Source organism: Callospermophilus lateralis, chromosome 3 (genome assembly GCF_048772815.1).
Source record: "Callospermophilus lateralis isolate mCalLat2 chromosome 3, mCalLat2.hap1, whole genome shotgun sequence".
Taxonomy (NCBI): domain Eukaryota; kingdom Metazoa; phylum Chordata; class Mammalia; order Rodentia; family Sciuridae; genus Callospermophilus; species Callospermophilus lateralis.
This window is the reverse complement of record NC_135307.1, coordinates 24,491,544-24,516,527: the sequence shown is the minus strand read 5'-3', so window position 1 is coordinate 24,516,527 and position 24,984 is coordinate 24,491,544. Positions and strand designations below refer to the sequence as shown.

General features: G+C 36.9%; 1 protein-coding gene across 14 annotated transcripts in view; it reads left to right on the top strand.

Moving 5' to 3' along the window:
• Nrxn3 (neurexin 3) overlaps positions 1-20,007 on the top strand; it is a 1,468,922-nt gene extending 1,448,915 nt beyond the window's left edge. For 7 of the 14 annotated variants that reach the window (XM_076848054.2, XM_076848052.2, XM_076848056.2 and 4 more), the window contains one exon: positions 19,385-20,007. In XM_076848054.2, the coding sequence (XP_076704169.1) occupies positions 19,385-20,007 (623 nt within the window). Of the gene's footprint in view, positions 1-19,081 lie in introns of all 14 variants that reach the window. The other 7 variants (XM_076848058.2, XM_076848059.2, XM_076848057.2 and 4 more) reach the window with 2 other exon arrangements.
• Positions 20,008-24,984: the final 4,977 nt, after the last annotated feature.

Genomic DNA, 24,984 nt, shown 5'->3' with positions numbered 1-24,984 from the left:
ATGTATGTATTTAAAAGAATGTTGTGTTTCTAATATCTCCTGTTTGATTCAATACCCAGTGAAATTCAACTCAATTTGACAAATAAGAGAGACTATGACATATTCCGGATCACAGCTGAAACTAGACTCCAGCTGGGACCGGAAGTTCAGTTCTCTTTTTGAACCTTCATGGACTGAGGTGCACTCTACAACATTTCCAAGTAAAAAATAACAAAAAATAATCAAGTATTTGGAATGCTGTTTCCAAGTCTGTCTTTGCACAGGAATTCCTCAGGGCACTTGTAAAAAGTACAGAATTTGGCATTTCTTGCCATCTTGCCCTTTTGGGTTTAATAAAAAATTTTAAAAATTTCTTTAAAAATCTGATTAGTAGCCTGGCTTAGGTGACCTTGAGACCCTGAGACCCTGCCACAAAGTACATCTCCAGTGTTCCTCTGAATATCAATTCTCACTATGCTATTATGGCTCCTCAGACATAAGAATGTGACATCAATCTGTAGAGATCTGAGGAACTCAGGTCGCTGGAAGTCGTTTTGAATCTAAAGAGTAGCTTATTTGTAACTTCCCTTATTCACTGAGAACTGAATTTTTAAAACAATAAAACAAGCAAACCTCAACATTTTATTCAAAGGTGGCACTGTGGCTTAATATAAAGCATGGTCATTTGTGGCTATTTGACTTCCAAGTCATAAAACTTGGGCAATTTACTTAGTGTATTGAAGCCCGGGTTTATTGATACACATGATGTAATTCTAATGATGAAGTAAAATAAAATATCTAGAGTACTTAAAATATCTGGTAGAGACTAAGTTCCCAATAGTCTTAAAAGTATTCCCTCCCAGAAACAGGCTCTGGTTAACTAGTGCTTTAACTATGTAATTACAATTTGTATTTGATTGTAATTTATGTTTTCTTTCTCTTCACTCATATTTGCAAGGAAATCACTATGTCAACCATTTGATCATACATCTATCCTAACTAATCTAGACACCCATATATATCAAGCTTTTGGAATAACTAATAAATTTCCCATACCCCCCAAACTATAGTAGTTTAGTTTAAAAAAAAAAATTAAAAGCTTAGGATATGTGTCCTATTTTACAAAAATTAAAAATAAGCTGGGACATGCACCTTGCCCATCCAGAAGTCTTCCCAGTCTTCGTCCCCCTTGTAAACCAGCAGTTTGAGACTCAAGCTAGATGTAGCCGATACCATAGAGTCATGGTACATCATGTTTACGTCAAGGGCATGGCCTTGGGCAAGCTTTATATTTTGTTTGCACAGTATTAAATTCCATTAACTAAGAAAACACCTTGGCAGTATTGATGTTAAAAATACCTCATTCCTTGCAGTGAAGATAGATTTCAGGATAGAAAAAGAGCATTTCAAGATATGATGCATTTCATTGTAATATGTGGTCAAGTTCAGTTATTTCCCTTGGACAATGTACAGAACTTAAGGATCCTGCAGAGAGGAGACAATAGATTTGGAATGTCTAGCTGCTACCACCCAGAGAAATACTAGCACAAAGATACTGGTCAAAATCCTGGTCATAATAACAGAATAAATGAGTTTTGTGAAAAAACAGGAGCAAAATAAGCTTTCTTGAATAATTTATGAACACAATCATAAAGAATCATGGTACCAGTTGAGGGTAAAATCCCACTGCTGCCCAGTCCTGCTATCAGTGGCTGCAGGGCCTCAGGAGGCAAAGATAACCAAGAATATTTCACTGCTCTCATCACCAGTCCTCCATTAATAATGTGCTGGGCCCTGTACTTCCACTGCCCAGAGACAGCTATCCATGTGGGGCAGCTCTGTGCCTGAAGAGTCTGTTTATTATATCTTTAGCCCTCTGCAAGGGAAAGCCTGAGGACACATGGCAGCCCCGGTTTATACAGGCCAGAATGAGTTAGTGATGTATTTTTCAGGATTTTAAAACCAGCTGTGGATGGGAAGATCCAATTTGCATTGGAACTGCTAACCAGGACTTGGGGAAATCCCATCTGGTTTAGAGAAGAGCAAGAGAAAATAAAGACAGAGAATGTGATGCTTCCACGATTTGTTTACAAAACATTTACCTGGTACCTTGTGTGAACAAAGCACCATGGGAGGAACTATGGAAGACCCCGTGACAAAGGCACAGAGGCCTCCCTTTGTGGAGTGCTTTCAGGCTGCCTGGAGCATTGTTCCTTCACTCAGCAGTGATTTTCTGAGTTTCGCTGTGTGCCTGGCATGCTCTAAGGACAATGGACAATAAAACAAAGTCTCTACTCTGGTGGAACTTGTATTTCAGTGAGGAAGGACTAACTATAAATGGGCAAGGGTCAGCTAGTAAATACTGTGCAGAGAATCATGAGTGGACAATGTGCAGTTGGTTATCAGGCTGCTACTTTACTTGGGAAGTCCTGGGAGGTCTCTGTGAGGAGAGACCTGAATCTTGTTCTTTATCTCTGTTTCCTGGACTTTTTTTTAATTTTCAAAATTCTACATAGAAGTGAAATCAGGCAATGTTTTTTCTCTCTGCCTGGCTTATTTCACTTGACATAATGTCCTCTAGGTTCATCTATCATGTAAGAATAGCAGGATCTTGTCCCTTTATTTATTTACTTATTCTCATTAGGTATATATGATAGCAGAATGCATTTTGATTTATTGTACACAATTGCAGGACAAGTTTTCATTTCTCTGGTGTAGTGTCGCACCACATGCAGTCACACATGTATCTAGGGTAATGATGTCCATCTCATTCCACCATCTTTCCTGCCCCCATCCCCCTTCCCCTCTCCACCCTCCCCTTTGCCTAGTCTCAGTTCCTCTATGACCCAATGCCCCCCATTATGGATCAGCATCCACTTCTCAGAGAGAACATTCAGTCTTTGGATTTTGGGGATTGGCTTGACTTCACTTAGCATGATATTCTTCATGCTCCCCTTTTAAGGCTGAATAATATTCCATTCTATATTCAGTTTTTATTGTTTTGTTTGTCCATTTATCTGCCAAGGGGCACATAGGTTGCTTCTATGAGTTAGTTATTTTCAATAATGCTGCAAGGAATGTGGGAGGGTTTACAAAATGGTGAGTTCATTTCCTTTGGGTGTACAACCCAGAAGAAGGATTGCTGGGTCATATAGTAAATAATTCTATTTTCAATTTCTTTGCAGATCCTCATTCTGTTTTTCTTTAACATGTAGATTATTTTCCATAATCTATATTCAGGCCAACAATATACAAATATTCTCTTTTCTTCATGTTGTCACCAACACTTCCTATCTGATCTTTTTAATAATAGCCATCCATTTGGGTATAAGGTGATATTTCACAGTGGTTTTGATTTATATTAGTGATGATTAGTGATATTGAATGTCTTTTTTATACTTATTACCTATTTTTATGTTGTCTTTGCAGAAATATCTGTTGTATGTTTCCTTGCTATTAAATTGCATAATTTCTTTATAAATTTTGGATATTAGATTTTTTAGGTATATGCTTTGTAAATCATTTTTCACAATCCGTTGTTTGCCTTTCCATTTCGTCGATTGTTTGTTTTGCTGTGCAAAAACTTTTTAGGACCTTGCATGTGTTTTCAAGAATACTGTGGATTCAGTATGGAGAAGAGATTTTAGGGAGTCAAAAGTGGAAGTGGGAGATCCTGTGGGAGGCTCCTACAGAATCCAAACAAGGGACTATGGTGACTTGCACTAGAATCTGGGTAGAAGACACTGGAGAAAGGGGAATATGGAGGGAATTTGCTTCTGGCTTAATTTTGAAATGTCTAACTGGAATTTGCTGAAGGGATATGTTGCCAAGGTAGAATGAACAAGACCTCCTGAGCACTGGGTATCTGAAAGGGAGTTCAGGCAGGGACTGAAATAGAAAGACTAATTCAGAACTGTATACCCAAGTCAATCCCAAGAGAGGAGGAATCCTAGGGAAGGTGTTAGTTCAGAAGGCGGTAAAATAATTCAAGGTACCTCTTAGATATTAAAGTGGAGTACAAGGATAGATATGGAACCTGAAAATCTGAAGGGAGTTTTAAATTGAAAGACATCATCTTATAGATGGCATTTAAAGCCCAGAGGCTGGATCACCTGGAAAATTAAAAAAGCCTAGGGCTAAGCCTAGGACTAGCTAAGAGAGGGTGAGATGAGGGAGGGACCAGGGCAGGACAAAAATCAGGGCAATCTTATACTATTCATGCTAAATGAAGAAAATTTTTCAGACAAAACTTCATTTCTGACTGGCACACAGCTGACTTTTCTTTCTTTCTTTCTTTCTTTTTTTTTTTTTTTTAAATACCAGGGATTGAACTTTGAACTTTTCTTTAATACCAGGGATTGAATTTTTTTTTTTTTTTGATACAAGGGATTGAACTGAGGGACACTTGACCACTGAACCATGGCCCCAGCCCTATTTTATATTTATTTAGAGACAGGGTCTGAGTTGCTTAGGGCTTCACTGAGTTGCTGAGGCTGGCTTTGAACACAGAATCCTCCTGTCTCAGCCTCCTGAGCCGCTGGGATTATAGGCATGTGTCACTACACCCAGCTCAGATGACTTTTTAAGTTGATAAAATAAGTATTTCACATGACCTCTAATAATATTATAAGAGCCTAATAGTTTGCAGCTAACAAGGGCATATGTAAGCCCTAAACTCCACACAGAAATAAGGCCAACAACAGAGGATCAGTGGCTAATTTCATACCTTTGAGCCCATTTTACATTGCTTTTTGTCTGTTTCGCCTTATAAAGATAATTCCCTCTTGATTTAAGAAATTAGTGTCAGGAAGAATAGCTTTTTGAACTGTCCCCCGACATTCCAAAACAAAGCTCCAAGTATTGTCAAACTGTTCTAATTTTGTAATTCTTTTCAAATAAATACATATTGAAGACCTATGCTGTGACCTGCTGAACAGATTAAAAAACACAAAATAAGCATAAAGATTGGACCTGTGCATCAAGGAGCTTATGATTACCCCGGGTGGGAGAGGCTTACTTAGACTAATACCTGATTAGCATTAAAACAAAATGAGAAGAAGAATATTAATTCCTAGCAATTTCTTAAATGGATTTTCTCTTTTGTGTTCTTAACTAGTATTAACACTTTGAGGAGGAAAGAACTAAAATACTATCTTGACCCTTTCGTTGGCTCATGTTCTCCTATTACCCTACAATTCCATGTCTGTTGGGATATCTAAGGGATTGGATGAGATTTCTCCCTGGCACGGCATCCCCTTTGGTTGCTTCAGTAGTATCAAGTATGCTGAGTTCACACAATAGAGCTTTTATAGAATATGGTATATGAATATAGTATTTGAATCAAATGTTTTTATAGTTTCCAAAGGAATTATACTTAAGCCACACTTGTGAGTTAGGGAAGATGGATGTCTTTGTGATTTTATAAATAAGGAAAGTGAAGTTCCTCTGCTGGGGATGAGAGACAAGCGAGTGTTCTTCACATATTGGGTAGAGGACAGGAGTTCATTACCAGATCTGTTCTCTTACCATCCGGTGAATTTATTCTTATGGCAACATGTCTAAATAAGACCTCTTTCAGAGCTTAACTCTAACCTGCAGGAAGAGTGAAATGAAGCAATTATGAAATCACATGCAGAAATAACAAAAGGATACCATGTAAAGAACTAAGCCTTAGAAACAGCATTATTGGAAGGGATTCAGAGAAAAGTTGGAAAGAAGTAGCAATAACGTCTGTTTTTGTAAGGTTTAGGATTGAGGCTATTCTTGTTTGTTGGATGCTGAAGTATGATCCAAGGATCATACTCAAAATACTAGTCTGAATTGCCTGGGACTCAGCCTCTTCTGTTGAATGTCAAACCCTCATTTTCTAACTAACTGGCTTGGAAGACAATAGTAACAAACATTTAAAAAGCTCTTTAGAATTGATAAGCACTTTCACATTCAAAATCTCATTAGTTGTGCAAATCTACCCTGTGTGGTAGATTAATTGACTTGACGTTATAATCTGTACATCACACATGAGGAGACAAACTCAGAGAGATGAATCCATTTGTTCAGTGTTCAGTGTCCTAACTAGCTGCATGCAATACAATTCAGACCAGAACTTAGGTCTCCTAACTCTAAAGTCTCTAGAACAGATAGGTTTTAGGCATAAGGTGAGCCACTGTGTTCATGCAGAACTTGCATGCTTTCATGGAAGCTACAGGCTAGTATTGAAGTAAAAGGGTACGCAATCAAATAGAGTAATTTAGTGTCATCCATTTTCTCATTCAATAAAAATTAAAATTCACGTGATTACTAGAATTTTAGTAGGAAAAAATAAAGGCAGGCAAGCAAGACACTGTTTTTTGTTTGTTTTGTTTTGTTTATGTTTTCGTTTTTTGGAAAGCAGAGGCATGCATACTCAAGGAAGAATGCAGTCCATCTCCAGAGTGAGAAACAGACAGCAAGACACTATTCTTCACCTTAAGTTGTTTAGGTTCTAGGTGAGATGGAGAAGGAAATAAATTAATTGCAGTGGAGTGTTGTATCAGTATAAAATCTGTGTAGGGTCACAAAAAAGAATGGACATTGTGGGACAGAATTAAGTTAAAGTTGATATGAATGTAGTGAGCAAAGCCATTCATTCGTTGAAGGCCCTTCCATATCTAAACATTCTACTCTCTTACCCAACTTTAAAATGGATACTGACTTTGGTAATGCTTTCTCTATTCTTATCTACTTCCTTAAATTTGAAGAGTTGCTATAAATTGAGCAGGCAGATCATTAATGCAGCCCTAAGGATTGGGTTTGATGGTACCCTGGGCTCTCTTCTCCATTTTGGAAGTTTAGTTTACAGTAATCATGAGTGGAAAGTGAATCTGAGAACAGATAATACATGAATTTATTACTTGTGTCACATTGTGTTCAGTGACTTTAAAAAAAAAAAAAAGTATTTTATGTCAGGCATGGTGGCACACACCTATAATCCCAGCAACCACATAAGGCTGATGTAGGAAGATTGCAAATTAAAGCCAGCCTCAGCAACTTAGTGAGACCTTGCCCCCTGCCTCAAAATGAAAGTGGGGGAAGTAGGGGGTGGGTGGTTGGGGCTGGGGGAGTTGGAGGTGGGGGAGTGGGGACTAAGGGAGATGGGGGTTGGAGGGAGTGGGGAGGGGGGCATGGGAGGAAGGAAGGAAAGAAAGAAAGTAAACAGAAGGAAAAGAAGGAAGGAAGAAAGGAAAGGAAGGTGGGTCATCAGGACATGTACTCAGTGGTTAGCATCCCTGAATTTAATCCCTGTTACCAAAAATAAATAAATAAAACAATTTAGAAACAAATACCAAGTATAGAACATGCTCTTTCACTCTTTCTCTGAGCACCACTGTGTCTGGGGAGGAAGTTGTGAGAAGTCAAGATATGGGCACAGCTCATTTTGAATGGCAGATGGCAGCCATCTTTATAATCCTGGTGTCCACATCCACCAGACTCAACATTTCTCGCCTAAGCTAACCTGTGGCCCAGAACTGAGTCATTGAGTCTCCCAGAACAATCCCTCCCTTTACCCTGTGGACACATAAAATTGCAACCAATGAAAATATATCTGTATACTTCATAAGAAGAACAGATAAGTAGGATTTTCTTGTATATTTGGTGCCAAAGTCTTGAAACTCCTCCATTATATATTTGTTCTCCTGACTCCTTTCTCAGCTCCTCCCTAATTTTTAAGCTTTTCTCCTCTGGTGTTGTACTCATCTTAAAATAGGCCCCTCTTCCTTTCTCTCTGATATTTTCCCTGAGAAACTTAAAATCCATAATGTAATGCACAGTAATGCATCTGGGACTTCCTTGAGACCTCACCTGCACACTGAGGTCAACGTCCTCTAACAGGCAAGACCCCGGGGCGGTGGGGGTGGGGGGGCGGTTTGCAAGTTAGGTTACTTGACTTTATAATTTCTTTGGACTTCTCAATCTCTAGCAGATCAGAAAAACTTCTTTAAAACAAGTTACCATAATGAAATCTGACCAGTGTAATTTCATCTGACTACATTTGTTGTTCTTAAAATCTTGATTTTTACATTTAGATGGGGCTATTAGGACATGGTGGGATAAAAAATGGTTGCATCAAAATATGCTGTTTCAAAGCAGATTATTGCATTATTTGTTCTCAATGGCAAATATAAACCTAACACTTTCTTAACACTTCCTAGAGTCATAAATACATAAGATGCTCATAGTGATAATAAAAAAAGCATAGACAGCTAATGAAAGATGAAATGGAGCTATAGTAATGTGATTATGTATCTTACATTAGAACAAAGAACCTTTATACATGTGAACTAAAATTTGACTTATATTATAAAAATGTGTGCACACTATATCCAAACTGTGTTGGCTTTATTTGAAACTGTGGCTTCCATGGGTTTAAAAAATATATACATGATTTTATTTGCAAAGTGACACCTCTAAATTTTAGCATGTTCAATTGTTTAAACTAGTGATTTCCAGGATGTAAGTAGTATTCTACTTGTAAGAGATTTAAAACAGGCAATTTTGAAATAGGTAAATTACTCAGTTGAAACTATAGGGGACCCAAATTGCTGATACATCTTCCTCAAAACACCTCTCATTATCTAAGAGGAGAATGCATTGGAAGTATCTTATTCTTGAAGTCTCACAGATTAGTTATGCTTCCTGCTTTCAAAAGTTGCCTATGAAACAAAAAGCAGTTCATGTAAATGCATCAAAACTAACTTTGTTCTTTAGAAGTCATTGGATGCCTTATGAGACCATCCAAGCATTTAGAGGATTTTCTCATATAATAAAATTCAACATTAAGAGTATAATTATTCAAAAAAAATCAACTAAATGGCAACAAGGGTTTTTCTTTTCTTATATTATTGGGATTTTTGTTTCTTCTTTTAAAACTTTCCAGCTGCCCTTTGTGAAGTTCCCAGAATAATGATTAACATTATTAAACCAGAGACTAAAAATCTTGGTACGGACTGACCCATGGGGACACATTACTACAATTATTTTTAAATAAAACAATAAAAGGGGCGTCTCACAGGGGGGAAAGTTGGACTCAGCTTCAAATTTTATTCTATTTTTCAAAGTCACCCGAAAGAGTTCTTAGGAGTGGCTGGAATTGGCTGTCAGAACCAAGTGCTTTCAAGTGTCTTGCCTTTGTGGTTTGCCTACCCGGGTTTCCCAGTCCTTGGTTGAACATTGATGTTCTTACAGGGATAAAATATTGAATAAAATTCTAGTAATCTCTTCCAGTAGAGGCAAAGGCCATTTCTAGAAACTCCTTCCCCATGTACCTTCTACAGTATCTTCCTCTCACTTCACACACACAGACGTGCACTCACACTGCACACATACTGTGCCAGCATACTCTCTCCTCCTTTCCTCAATGTACGTTGGATGGGACGTTTTGTCTCTCAAATTCTTTTCTAGAAGACTGGCACAGTTTTTCTCAATGCATTTCAGTAAACCATATTCATTTTATGATTATCCTGATCCTGTTCTCCTTTTGAGTGGAGAGAAGTTTCAACACTATTACAAAAAGAAAAAAGTATTGGTTATTCCTTCATTTATCAGGCTTATTTTAACAGCCTATTTTCATTCATGGTGCTCTGTCAGTTTGACAAAACCCAACAACACACACACACAAAGCAATGTGAATGATCATTCCTCTATGCCTTACAAAATATGCCTTCTAAGGCCATGAATGAATATGAGGTAAGTGTCCTAAAGTATAACTCAACAACTTGAATATATTTTGATAGCAGTTCATATCACTATAAGCTCTTCTCCAATCTCCAACACATACATGTGCGCGCACACACACACACACACACACACACACACATGCCTACATGCACAGACACCCATGAACTTCCCCATTCTTTCTTTCCCATTGGAAAGAAGCCCGGGGATGTCCTTCACCCCTACTGGAAAGGCATGAAATAAAGCATAGTACCTTCCTCTCGTCCCCAAATTGATTTTGTGTTGCTGATTCCTCCCTACCACTAACTTACTGTTCTGTTATTCTATTTTCCCTAAATGCAACTTACTTTAAGCATGTGTTAACTTGATTGACCTTCCTACAGTGAAAGGATGATAGACAATGACCCATTTGTCAGTCTAGCCCCTTGCTTCTCTTTAAATGTCTACTTTTGACGTACATCCAGACTGCACGCCCTTTTTATTTTTTTAAAGAAGTGAAACTAAAAGTAAAATGCTTTTTGAAGAAAAATGCAAAATTTGTTTTTAATTTTGGCTATCACAAAATGGGGAATCAATAATCCAGTAAAAACAAAGTGAAAAATATAAGAAATAACGTGTCCCCGACAGCTCTGTCTGTGCCTTTTCCAGCGTGTGCATCTGGTTGTTCATCTCTGAAAATGTATGAAATACCTTTTTCTTTAAACTTCTTTTTTTTTTTTTAATTTTCTCCCTTCTTGTTTGGGAATTAAGTGCTTTTTGTATTATATATATCTATCTATACATATATATATATATATATTTCAATCAATGTATTTCTTTTTAATTGCTAGTTCTTTATCTTAGATTTGGATTTATCCAAAATTATGAGGAAAAAGTTATGAATTGTTTTCTGCAATTTTTCCCACTCCCTCTTTAAATGTGGAACAACTTCAGCTGCAGAATCTTCACATCCACATCTTTCAGATTAGCCAGCCTCATTTCCAATCGTGCTGTGCACAATATGGGTGGTGTAGGAAGACAGATGGCATCAGACTATACCATCTCTGCACAGGGGAGTAATTAGTGACCCAGCACGTGGGCTCCCTAAGAGGCACTGCCTTTCAGTCACCTCTGATGATCCCTAAACCCCCAGATCTAGATGGGGCTGTGTGGCTGCCGGTGAAGTTGTTCAACTTGAATGCATAAATCTAGTCTTCTTGTTTTTGCTTTGAACTTTTTGATCATGATTATTAGTGTTATTATTTTATGTATTTGGCTATTTTGAGTAGGAAGAAAAGTTTAACATTTCTATGATTTGAAAATCTTATAATGAAACTGTAATGATTTTTTGGAGTAATTGCATGTTGAAGAAGTTGCAGCTTAGGGTGTGTGAGATTGTCAGTGTTAGAGTTCTGTTCTTTATTTCCATAGATGGGCATGTGTAGGCTCATTTGTTTTTGTATATTGCCCATCCCTTCCTTACAGCCAGAAGCTCTAATGCAGCTAGATCACTCCGTGCCGCCCTTACATGGACATGGCGACTCACTTACACATTTACTCCTCTCATCTTCATCTCCTGTGTAGTGCACTCATAGACACGCCCCTCCCCCTCTGCATCTTCCCTTCCCATAATCCCCCTTTCTTTAGCATTGTTAAAATTTATGTGCTGTCATCCATTCCCTTAAATTTAAAAAATTCTAAACTTTGTGAAAAAGACAAGAAAGTTAAATATATGTCTGAAAAAATCTATACCAATGCAGAAATTCATTCAAAACCCTGTAGATACATAGTTTTTTTTTTAAAGACAAAATTTTTTTAAAAGAAAATTTTTCAATCATAGCAATCGGAATTATTTTAAATTCAAAATCAATGCCCTCCCAAACCCCCAAAGTAAAAATTCGTTTAAGTGCAGATTTTTTTTTTCTTTTCATGTTATGTGGTGTGGATGTATGTGTTGTTACCTCCCTGTATCATCCTGTTGTAAATTATTATATTTGAAAAATTAGACATTTTGCTCAAAAGTTTTTAAGAAATGACAACAACAACAACAAAAAAAGCAAGTTACAAGAATGTGACAATTCTATTTGTCCAAGAGCATTCTTACACAACTTTCTTTTGTAAATTTTTCTTTCATGCCAAAAAACATGCGGGCAATTTGTTGATGTAAGTTGACTATGAATTAATATGGTATGCTTTTCTTTTTTAATTTGAATTATTTTGCTTTTATGGAAATGATTCCTTTCTTTTTATTTTCCAAAACAGCCTCTATTTTTCATTTGCTTTGGCTTTTTGTTTGTTTGTTTTTGTACTGTGAATGCCTTGATGTTATTTGCTGTTCTTCCCTTAACTTACTTTGCGAAGTTTATTTTATTTTCTATTATATGATTTTGAAAACTATATTAAGTATTTTATTTTATTTCATTTGCATCTATTTGCTTAATTTTCAGTTATATTTTGCACTGAACTGCTTCTAATAATCATTGTGAATTGCACTCTTAGTAGAAGAGGGTGGACACAAAGTCCTTACGACCCATAGAAAACCGAGCCTCTTTACAGGGACTTCTTTTTACTACCAACTTTAAAACCTTGATAGTATTGGTAGCTCCACAGTCAGGTAGTAAAATTGGCTACAGCAGATGGGAGGCCTATACCCCAAAGGAAAAAAAAAATGACTCAAGTTAGCTCCAAGTGTTATCAGTGGTAATTTCATCCTTAATTTAATTCCTTAGAAAACATTCAGGCAAATCAGTCCTTTATTTTATTTTCTTTCAGCAAAGGGGAAATAAGGTACTCTCAAGTGATTATGGTAGTTTGGTTTTCCAGGATTATGCTATCCCCATCACCACAGGCTACAAAATCAATTTTACTGAGAATAAAGACATAAAGAATCCCAGGTGTTTAGAGTGTTGTACTGATATCAGTGCCTCCCGACGTATGAACAAACTTCTGGCAAAAATGCATGCACACACACTCTCACACATGAACACACACACATTCACATACATATAAAGAACTCACACATATAAACACATACCCATAAAGAACTAAGCACACACATAAGTACACACACTCACACATTAAATACATACATATAAGTATGCACACAAGGGACAGGGGTTGTGACCCGGCGGTAGAGCACTTGCCTAGCACATGTGAGACCCTGGGTTCGACCCTTAGCATCATGTAAAAATAAATAAATAAAATAAAGGTATTGTGCCCAACCACAACTAAAAAATAAATATTAAAAAAATAAGTACACACACAAATACATACATACACACTGAGAAAAGGCACCAACACACACACTTTCTCTCTCTGCCTCTATCCTTTTTTCTATTAATAGTTGCCATATTTTTCCTCAAGGATTTGATAAGGTAAGCTTTAAAAGGATCAATATTCTATCAAGGAGAATCAGAGAAATGTTCATATCTAAAATTTTACTTAGAAAATATTTCAGGTAGGTGCCACTATTGTGTATAACTCTAGGGAGAGAATATTCCCTGACCTTCAGGTTATTTGGATCAATGCTAACACACGCCTACTTCAAGGATGGGTAAGAAGCAGTATACAATCTTTTTAAAAGAAGTTACTTGTTTTACTTTAATTGTAGACATCAAAGTTACCTGAAACTATTATAGAACTAAACGGTGGCTAATACATAGGTTTCCACTCATTAGTTTTTGATTGTTTGCTTTTGTTCTTTTTAGCACACTCGGGATCGAACCCAGGGCTTTATGCATGCTAGGCAAGCATTCTACCGCCTAGCTGCATCACTAGCCACTGCACTCAGCAGTTTTAATGAATGGACTCTATCTCAGTTCATGTGATTTTGTGTTGTTCAACATGTTAAATAATATTGCAAGTTTAAAACATGGAATTTCCTAAATAGGCTGTTAGTTTGCCTAATTGTATCAAAAAAAAATTGTTTCTGTTGAAGAAGAAGGGTCAATTAATAAATGGCCATTTTTTAAAACTATGAGATCTTTGAATGATCATAATTCATCCCTCACACTTCATGTTTAAAATAGCCTCAATAATCTAAAACTTACATAATCGTATCTCTACCTTAGCATGAAGCCATTACATAAAAGTTACAAGAAATTGATCAATTATTTAGTTATTACTGGTCAAAATGTTAATAAAAGTAATAATAGTAGAAACCAGAATTTCTAAGGAGCTAAGGTGTTAACATGCAATGGTTTGAGGTAGGTAGGCTATGTTATTATTATCATTACCAATTTATTTAGAGTTTAAGATACTTGACCAAAGTCATATGGCTAATAAGCAGTAAAATTTTGACAGGAAACTGAGTCCAACTGACTTCAAAGTTGAATGAATACTCAACTTGGCATTCTGTATTTTATGATGTATAATTATATCAAGAGCTGTGGCTTTTCCCCCCCTGGTAATATGTTAAAAAATAAATTTTGTAGCCATTCAGAGTCAAACATATTTCAGGCAAACCATTTGTTTGGATGAAGAGAGAAGAGTGATGTTCTACTTAGAAACTCTCATTTTGTTAAAACGTAAGTTAAGCCTTCAGAGACATTTGAAGGTTTTTTGGTGTCTTATCCCCAAGTACTGGCCATGTTTGTCCATAACTATTTTTTTTTAAACCTTTGAACAGCTAATTTGGTGGGGGAAAGAATGATTTCTCTCAATTGTAGGTAGCTTTCCAAGTAGAAAATTAGAATAATGCAAATAAGAAAGAAGGCAGAGGACCCATGTACCTACAACATAAATTCAAGGAGTTGGAGCACGGTGTCCTCTTCGGAGTCCCACTGTTAATGCATTGTGTTTGGAGTTTCGTGAGTGCTCAGACTCAACCATCTCCAGAGAGGTAGAAGCTGGAGCTGCATGGAGACTTCATGCTGGTCTTGTTTTTGTTTTTCGTTTTTCAGGTGACCCACTACATTTACCATCATCCACAACATCCTCAAAGTTCAGAAGAGTTCTATTAAATTTTTAATATACTGTCTTTTTCGATGGCAGAGAGCCCCTTTTGCTAGATATCAGCCCTAGAGGCATGAATTATATATCTATAAATACACTCATAAAGCAAAAAAGCAGGAAAGCCTCTGGGGCTAAAATAGACCTTTTATATCTCTAGTGATCTCTCTAGTTTAAAGGAAATCACAACTATGTAAAAAAAAAAGTGTATATATTCCCAATTTAAAAATGCTAACTTTAAGGAATACAGATGGTTCTTATTCCAAACCAAAGAAAAATTCTGAGGGTGATATAGAAAATTAGGATTTTGATAGATTCTAGGTTTCATATCCCTCTGCTTATAACCCTTTGTGACATTAGGTTCATTGATTATGTGAATGCTTGTGTAAGTATGGATACATGGCTGATCACTAACTCTATAGTCTCTGCACAGTGAAAAATAATTATTGTCAGCCACACCAACATTTCTGAGTGTAGTCACTTTGGATTACACAAATTTACAAAAAGTCATAATATGCCCCCCAGAAACTAAGTCTATGAGGATCTAATAGTGGGAGAAATATACTGCTCATCTCTCCATCTCAAATGACATATGCCCCTAGACCCTCCCCCAAGTACAGTTGTCATGAAGGGTTGGTCCCAGGTCCCCCAAATACTAATATCTGTGAATACTCAAGTCCCTAGTGTAAAACAACATAATAAGTCAGTAATGTGTGCCTGTTGTCCCAGCTACTCATGAGGACATATGTGGCAGGAGGATCTCTTGACCCCAGGAGTTCATTGCAAGCCTCTGGGCAATATAGCAAGATCCCCTTCCCACTACCCTCTCAAAAAAGAAAAAGAAAGTACAGAGTTTGTATATAAAGTATGCATACCTTCCTTATATTTAAATATTCTCTAGGTTATTTTAGGGAATAATGACCAGGAAAAAAAAATCGTCTGCACATGTTCAGTACAGTCACAATTTTTTCTTAAATATTTTCTATCAGCACATACTTTTATTCTTGGATGTATAGCCCACAGATAAAGAGGTCTGACTAAACTATAATCACCTTAAATCTTAAACATAGAATTTTATATTAAAATTGATTTTATATTTGTTTAGACAGTTTTCATATTTAAAACTTTCTAAAATTTTCTACCTGTTACTATAATTCTCATTTGTAATAATGATCCTTGCATCCCAGGCAACTTCATTTTAAACTAGAAGCACTCTTCCAATTCCTTGAGATGTCAGGAAAGGAGAGTTATAAATACTTCTCCAATTTCATTGATTAAAGACCAGCATAATTTAGGCTCCAATTTTCCCAACAGAGGGCATCATTTATCATTTTTTTTATCACTAATGCCAGGATTAATAACAAAATGGCAAAGAAAATGGAGGGTAAGTAGTTTTGACATTGAAACTTAAAATAGTAATACTCATCATTTTAGTTTTAAAATAAAATCATTTCAATCTGGGGCTCCTCTATTTATAAATAAGCAAGCTTCAGAACCCTCTTTCTGTACTGTTGTGAAATGCATGGTTCTTACTATGTTTGTAAATCCAATAGAAATGCCTGTATTAGAGTGTTTGAATGAAAAAGAAATATCAATTCAACTGCAGAGTGAGCAGTTTGTAGATTCTGGAAAATTTTAAACAACAAAAACACTGTGAAGCTTTAGCTAGGATTGAAGAGAGAGAAAACAAACCAAAAACAAACAACAACAACTACTAAACAGCCAATTTAAGACTCCAGTTGGGTATTACAGATGGTACACTAAAATTGCAAATGAATGCCACTCTGTAATCATGAAGATTGGAATCTCGGTCTCACTTAAAGAGACACTAGCTTCCTACCCAACATTTTATGTAAATTATTTTTACCAGGTCTTTGCCTCCCAACAGATCAGTTATCCCCTGTCCTTTAAGCCAGTTTCTTCTTTGCTTACTCTACTTTGAGGTATATTTTGACTTGGTCAGAAGGAACAAATGACTCTTGGTATTTATGCCTGGAAAAACCTACATGTTCAACCTTTGTTCTAGTTAAACTGGAGTTTTAAAAAACTCCTGTCTTGTCCTCTGATGACAAGTAAAACCATTCCTAAGAAATCACTAGGGAACCTTTATACAGATTGTATTGGTCTTCATTTCTCTCTTATTGATGCTCACCTCCTACTCAAACACTGTCCTCCTCCATATTTCACTTTAAATATACCACTAGGTGCCCCCTACCAGAAAAATAATAATAATAAAAAAAAAGTTTGTTCAGGGTTAGTTTTAGGACTAGCTTACCTTTAGGGAACTGCGCTCCAAATCCCATTTATAAAAACTAGCAAAGGTGTATAAATTATGCATCAACCAAGTCACAAGGCATATGAATTATATATGTTCACAACTTAAAAAAATAGGCATTCTAGTCTAGTAAAGCACGTCTTGTCTCTGGCAAACCTGAAAAGATCATTTAGCTCAACAGTTTCAAACTCTGAGCACTAGAATAGATGCTCGGGTTTAGGACAGGAACCACAGACCATGTTGAGATTCTCAAAAAGAATGTTTTATGTTCCTATATACAGTAAAAATATCGAACAGGCCAGAGATGTCACTACAACATTCTGTTATTCTCTCCCTTCTAAATGACACATATTATATACATGATCATCTCCCTCCCCTACTCAGTTTATAAGTACCACAGTGTTATTGGGTAGACAGAGGGATTAAATGCTTCTGACATGTATGCAAGCAATTCTCAGATGCTTGGAAAGTATATAAGAGTTTTCTTCTCAGGAGGCCATTCTCTTAGCACATCTGAAAACTCTTCAATTTAGATGCAATAGTTCTAAATGAGACAGGAAATATTTGAAGATACAAGGTTTGGAAAGCTGAGTAGGAGAGTTCTAATTTGTGAATAAATCCTTAAAAGAATAACCCTAGAAGACTGTAAGCTTAAAGGTCTGGCCCTTTGGTACATCCTTTGAATTTGAATTGGCAGTATCTAGACAGGGAAATCCTCGTCTGTCTTTGTCATTGGTGAAAGAGGACACCTCAGCAACAGTCATGTCTATTAACAGATGTTCACCATTGGCAATTCCATCCCCATAAGGTTAGTAATTACCCAGGGCAGAACATACAAGAGTGAACACACGATAGTATTATGCCAATTGACAGCTTAGAGAACAAGCCCAGAAAGAAGCCATCAATGACAATATCATATTAGGATCACTTCCTTCTTAACTATTGCAACTAAGTGATAGTTGGAATAAATTATTTTGAAATAAATTCGGTGAAGAGACATGAACTGTGACTTTTTAAGATCCTTCCTCTGCTTAGAAAATAACATTATAAAGATATGCAAAAGAGACCTTGATTATTTCGCTTGTAGGTGAATAATCTTGGGCTTAGAGTTAAGCGAGCAACTTTTCTTGAAAAATACTTCTGGTGCCCATGATTTGCCAGGCACTGTGATTTAATGAACTGTTCTGAACTTTCTTTCCTTAGTCCACATGTTTATAAGTGCAATATGCTTTTGCCACTCTAGTAAAGAATCACCGATTTAAAAACACAGTGTGCTAAGTCAACATTTCTGAATCTAATGTCAGTTTCCAGCAAGTCATGGATATGGAGACTGGGTGTTTTTAAAATCTAGCTTCCATCTCAGCATATATTGCATATAGCTTGAAAGCAGTGCAAAAACATATATTAGATTAATGCAAGGCAAGTTTTCATGTAGCAGGGGAACTTCTGAAAAAGCATAGTTCAAATGAGTTTATTAGATGAAAACATTGAACCTTTTGCAAATCCTTGTCGTTTAGCTTACAGCAAATGAGAACTGCAATTAAGAAGTGTTGGAGTCAAATACTCCCATGCTTTAGGCATGCAATATATTTTATGTGCTCTTTTTCCTGTTTAAAAAAAAGTGTGAAATAAAAAGTAGTAACTTCAGAAAATACTACCAATTCTTATGTCCCTTGATCTTGGACTCTGTCTCAGTAATCTGAAGAGTGGGTCATTTCCATTCCCAGGAGAGCAAGTAAGTTAAGACTCAAGAAGGCAATAAAGAAATGTTATATGCACATTCATAAATCCACAAATCAAACATACAGTGTGTGTGCACCCCCCCACACACACACACACACTTTTGGTAGCCTGTCAGTATTTGTAATAGTATAATTGAAAGTCATCACCTCCTAAGCAGATCCTGGAAACAGCATATTTGAATTCTATCCAAATAATGACTTGAGAGTATCTTTAAAATCTATGTCCCCAATATAAGGATATTGGGTTTGGGTGATCAGAGGAATAGAAGGGGCTCTAGGTCAGCCTAAAATGCTTTAGGCTACAACCCCAAAAGATCCCTATGTGGATCCGGGCCCTTTTATTGTAAGTTCAGAGGCATCTCCTATTACTGCATTCATGGAGACTGACTGCAGCTTGTGTTTACACTTGTACTAATTCTGTTTTTCTTTTTCTTTTCACTCCCAGGAGGTGAATTAGTTATCCCTCTTCTTGTAGAAGACCCTTTAGCTACCCCTCCTATTGCTACTCGTGTACCTTCCATTACACTCCCCCCTACCTTCCGCCCCCTCCTCACCATTATTGAGACCACCAAAGATTCCCTGTCCATGACCTCTGAGGCGGGGTTACCTTGCTTGTCGGACCAAGGCAGCGATGGTTGTGATGATGATGGCTTGGTGATATCTGGGTATGGCTCAGGGGAAACCTTTGACTCTAACCTGCCCCCTACTGATGATGAAGATTTTTACACCACCTTCTCCTTGGTAACAGATAAGAGTCTTTCCACTTCAATCTTCGAAGGTGGCTACAAAGCACATGCGCCCAAGTGGGAATCCAAGGACTTTAGACCTAACAAAGTCTCCGAAACTAGTAGGACTACTACCACATCTTTGTCCCCTGAGCTGATCCGCTTCACAGCTTCCTCCTCGTCTGGGATGGTGCCCAAATTGCCAGCTGGCAAAATGAATAACCGTGATCTCAAACCCCAGCCTGATATAGTCTTGCTTCCGTTGCCCACTGCCTATGAGCTAGACAGCACCAAACTGAAGAGCCCACTAATTACTTCCCCCATGTTCCGTAATGTGCCCACAGCAAACCCCACGGAGCCGGGAATCAGACGGGTTCCGGGGGCCTCAGAGGTGATCCGGGAGTCGAGCAGTACAACAGGGATGGTCGTCGGCATTGTGGCTGCTGCCGCCCTCTGCATCTTGATCCTCCTGTACGCCATGTACAAGTACAGGAACAGGGACGAGGGGTCCTATCAAGTGGACGAGACGCGGAACTACATCAGCAACTCGGCCCAGAGCAACGGCACGCTCATGAAGGAGAAGCAACCGAGCTCGAAGAGCGGCCACAAGAAACAGAAGAACAAGGACAAAGAGTATTACGTGTAAACGCGATGACACCGGTGAGACATGGATTTCCAACCGATTTCTTTACACATCCACACAGGAATACTTTGACAGTGAGACGTGACAGGTGTCAGAACTGTTCTGAGACGGGGTATTCCATGACCATGGTGGGGAAAACCATTTTTAAAAGGACACACACCGAGAGGGATCTATCGACCGAGTTCCCCCGAGGCTGCTGCGAGGGTCAGCCCCGGCTGGGAGACAGAAGGTTCTCTCCGCCCTGCTGTATCATAAAGCACACGCCCAGAGCCCTGCGCGCTCCGGGGGGCTCCACCACGGCCGCGGACTCGCAAGCTCCCTTCTCTCCAGGACCTTTGACGAGAGGTACAAGACTTCATGGCTTACTTGTTCCATAACTCCAAGTGAGTCTGTAATGATGTTTGTGAAGCTTGACTGTAACAATGTTTTGGTTTTTTTTTTTTTTTCAGTTTAATTATGTAAAAATCAAAAACATTTAAAAAAAAAAAAGAAAAGGCAAAAAAAAAGTTAAAAAAAAAAAAAACTCAAAACAAACAAACAAACAAAAAAATCACCCTTATCTGGTTCTGGCCAGTGTGTGTGTAACTTTTCAAGATCTGAGGGGATAAATGGCTTTTGGGTTTCTGTTTATTTTTTGAGAATGACTGGACATAAGAAGAGGAAAAAAAAAAAAAAAAAAGTACGAGAGACTATTGCCATATGAACTCAAAGCTACCATGGTGTTCACTCTACATATCAGGTGTGGTGTCTCTAGAATATGTTGTTTGTTTCCTATAAGATGCTTTGCTGAGTACATAGCAAAAACCCATGTAATGGATGATAACCTTAATTTTGAAGAGCTGGTCCCCCAGGATCTAATTCTAGAATTAGCCACCCAAGCCCTGAACAGATGGGTTTAGGGCTGGTTTATCAGAGCTATTGGCTTTACTTAACAATATTGTTCCTGTCCATTAACCCAAATTGTGTTAAAGGGGGAAAAGCCCCACAAACTAAAACAGAACCTTTCCTAGAGAAGGGAAGGGGGGGTGGGCTGGACCTGTAATTGATTGACATGCATGCAAATAGAAAAACGACAAGACAATACTGAAGTCTGTTGCATAATCAGAACAGATACTATGGGAGTTCAACTTGTGATGGAGCCACCAAAGGTCACATGAGCCAAACATGTCATGACAGAGTGCAAATAACATAGTTCTTCCCCACCCCCCAACATGGTAATGGTTTCCATAGTGGTTTAATTTTGTAGCCTGACACGGATAACTGTCTTTCCATTTGCTTACTTCTCCCTTCACCCATCTTTTTTAAAAAAACAAGTAAATAAATGAATAAAGCTGCTGTGACACACAAAAAAGGAATTTAATAGTATAATATATATATAAATAAATATATATACAGATATATTTATCATGGTATGTTTGATGGGATGACTGACACAGAAATCTGTTAAAGTCTTGAAGTGGAATGAGAATGTTATTTTAAAAGAAAATAACAAAACAACAAAAAAGTAAACCTTAAAATGTGAAGAAAGCGTGAGTTTTAGTTTTGTCACAGTTAACTGTGTCAAAGAGAATTAAAAAAAAAAAATCTTCTCAGATTTTGTTTACATATTTTACTACATTTTTGCTGGTATAATTCCTTAGTATGTACATACTGCTTGAAGAACTGTTATTTCCTTTCTATTTGTTTATTTCAGTTCGTTTGGGTTTATATTCCAGTTGTCTTTTTTGTTTTCTTTTTTGTAAAGAGGAAACAATGTACAGAAAAATAATAAACCGGTTGTGTGGCCATAGCTATTTCAAAAAGCAAGAGACAAAGCAAGATAAACATTCACATGAAACTGGAGTGTGTCCTCTGGAGGGTCAGATATATACAATTTTTTTGTACAGATGAAAACCAATCAGCTGTTTAGATTTAGAAATCTACTCTTGCTGGTCTTTGTAAGTTGCATGAATATTTGACTTTGAAACAAATATCTGAAAGACATGGGGCAAAAAGCGCAATCTAAACAATGGTAACCTTTACTAATATGTATGGAAAGAGGTGTTCCTCCTTATCTGATATTTCAATGTGTTAAGAGTTTCTGATTTTTTGTTGTCGTTAAAAAAGACAGGACTATAAAAAGATATCAAAGCACGATTTTAGATAACTTAAATGGCCCAGCCTACATGAAGTTGATTATATCTCGATGTCTGTAAAAGATTGCTGTTCTTGGAGTCTTGAGGTCTTGTGAACTGATTTCCTACTTTCTTTCTTTACATTTTTTCTTAAATTTGAGTAAAAACACATTTGTTATATTCCTTTTAGTGTAAGTTTCTATTTGGACAATTTTATGGGAACATGTGCATTCTGTATGTGAGCTTTTATCATACTCTGTTGTTTTATTAGCAAATCCTAAAGGAATTTATTTTATGATGTTGTGATGTTACTGCTTTTTCTTTTTCCTTTTCCCTTTCATTTTATATTTGCATTTTTGTTCAAGGATATGCTTAGCAATAAAATGTTCTTCCCAAAACCCTGTATGGTGATGCAATTTTATTGTCTTAATAGTTGGGAAAAGATCTGACCCTGCAACTAAATCTGTCATATCTTATCAGAAGCCACATAAGATAGGGTTACTTTCACATGATATAAAATGTCCTTATTACTTATATAAATGACTAATGATTGCATATTCATTACTAATTACTTATAGAAACTTATCAAAAGTAGCACATTATGTGATAACTTATTCTTAACTGTTAACTCAGTCATTATTGTTTTGATGGCAATAAGACAGTATCCAGGAGGAAAGCTATTTTCTGCAAAGGTAAGATGACAGGAGCATTGTATTCTGAAAAAATGATCGGATACTATATTTAAAACAGTGTTTGGTATCTTGCAGTATTTTCTGTAAGCCAGAAAACTTTTAATATTATTCTAGGTCTCTGTTCATGTAAGGACTGAACACATTAGCGGTCTTCTGTCCAAGCTTCCCACCATATCATAACTTTAAAAACAACATTGAATCCTAGAATAAAACTTAAAGGAGTGCTTGAATTTTAATGGTTTCTTTCCAGACTTTCTGATAATAAAATTCTTCCTACACTCATTAGAGCATGTACTTTTTTCTCTATTTCTGGTCCCTAAGTACAAGCTTACTTTGTCAATTGGACAATCACTGTTGTTGCCTCTGTTTTTCACCATGATTCAGGAAAACAGGCTTAACAAAAAGCTGTCCTCTATCCACATGTTCCTTACTAGTTTTCAAAGAGAATTTTAAACAAGCATAATTAACCCTTCACACTCAGATTTCTATTCACTCTCTTGGGCACGGAAGAAAAATCAGGCTTAGTGATGTCAAAGTATAGAAAGTTCCTTTTTTTGGCTTTTGTTTCAGATAATTAAATTATAAGAATAATTTATCAATGTCCATGACATGGCAGGTAATGTATTTTTTTGATCTATGTAGTCTGTTTAATCCTTAAGTTGTCAACAGCATTAATTTTAAAGATGAGGAAACAAGGACACAAAGAGCTTAAGGATAACTTGACTAATATATTTCTCATCGTGTGAAAAATCAGGCCTCTCTAACATGGAAGTCAGAAGAATGTCGTAGAAAAGTTTTGGACACTGAGGTCCAATAGAGTTGGGTAGGTGACCCAACTGGGCTACTAACAAAATATGGGCAAATATCACAGCGTCTCTGAGATCTGGCATTCTTTTGAAAAGAAGAAGGAAGGAAAGAAGGAAGGGAGGGAGGGAAGAAAGAACGAAAGGGGAAGGAAGGAAGGAAGGAAGGAAGGAAGGAAGGAAGGAAGGAAGGAAGGAAGGGAGGGTAAAGAAAGAAAAAAAGAAGAAAAATAGTTGTAACCCAATGACTTAGACTTGCAAGGAAGTTTTGGGAGAGAGGTGGGACTAAAACAATATAAGTTTCTTTAATTGATGTTGACACAGAGTAGGTACTTAACAATGTAGTTTTTTACTTTGAGCTTTGCTCTTCCCTATATAATACCTTCTCTCTATAATTAGAAATTCCACATTGAGTTCTACCACCAAAAGAGGATTTATGTAGTAGTTGTCAAGGAATGTAGCCAAGTCAAATCCAAGGTCTATCAGCTGTGATTGACAAAACCAGGCTTTTTCTAGGCTGTTCTTTGATTGCAAGCCTAAGTACAACTAATAAACATATAGCACTGACATTTGGTAGTGTATCTGTCTGACAGAAGATTTTAAAGCAAATGGCTAGAAGCTGGGGTAATTTAAGTAAGCCAGATTTGAGAAAAATGTTAAACTTTCCAGAGAAAGTTCCAGATGATAGACATTACAGTAGATTCCATCAAGACCAAGACTAGGCAGCATTTTCTTAGATACATTGGTCAAAGTAAATCAACAGGATTAATTTTTCATTGTCTTTCCATGAGGAAGTATTGAAATTACACCATCACTTTCCAATGTGTTTAAATTTGGCCCTGAAGTTTTAAATAAAAAGGGTTAGTTTACATTTTAAATCCTGGTCTCATCTTCTGTTGACTGGACACCTTGAGGATGGTATGCAGTGACTCTAGCATCTTCTATGATATTGTAAAGATATTTTCTACCTCTCAGTGCTATTGTATAATTAAATGAGCTAATATGGATCTAAGTGCTGAACACCCTGCCTGGTTCAAAGCTGTGAAATGATGATGACTAATATTATCTTTTTAATCATCTTTTATCATCTTAGGAGAAATAAAAATCAAAATACCTCTAAAACTCAGGAAAGATAGATATTAGACATCTGCCAATTATTCACCTAAAATCATAATTGCTTTTTCCCCCTACAGTTCATATAACATCTGTTTTTTGTTTGTTTGTTTCTTCGAGCTTTTCTTGAGTCTTCAACCAGAAATGTGCATATCTCTATAAAATTCTTTACTTCTACCAACTCCTTAGGTGCAGGGCCCAACAGAAGGGTTCGACTGGTAATCTATGCTGTGCCTAAAAGGGCAGTCTTCTATCGCT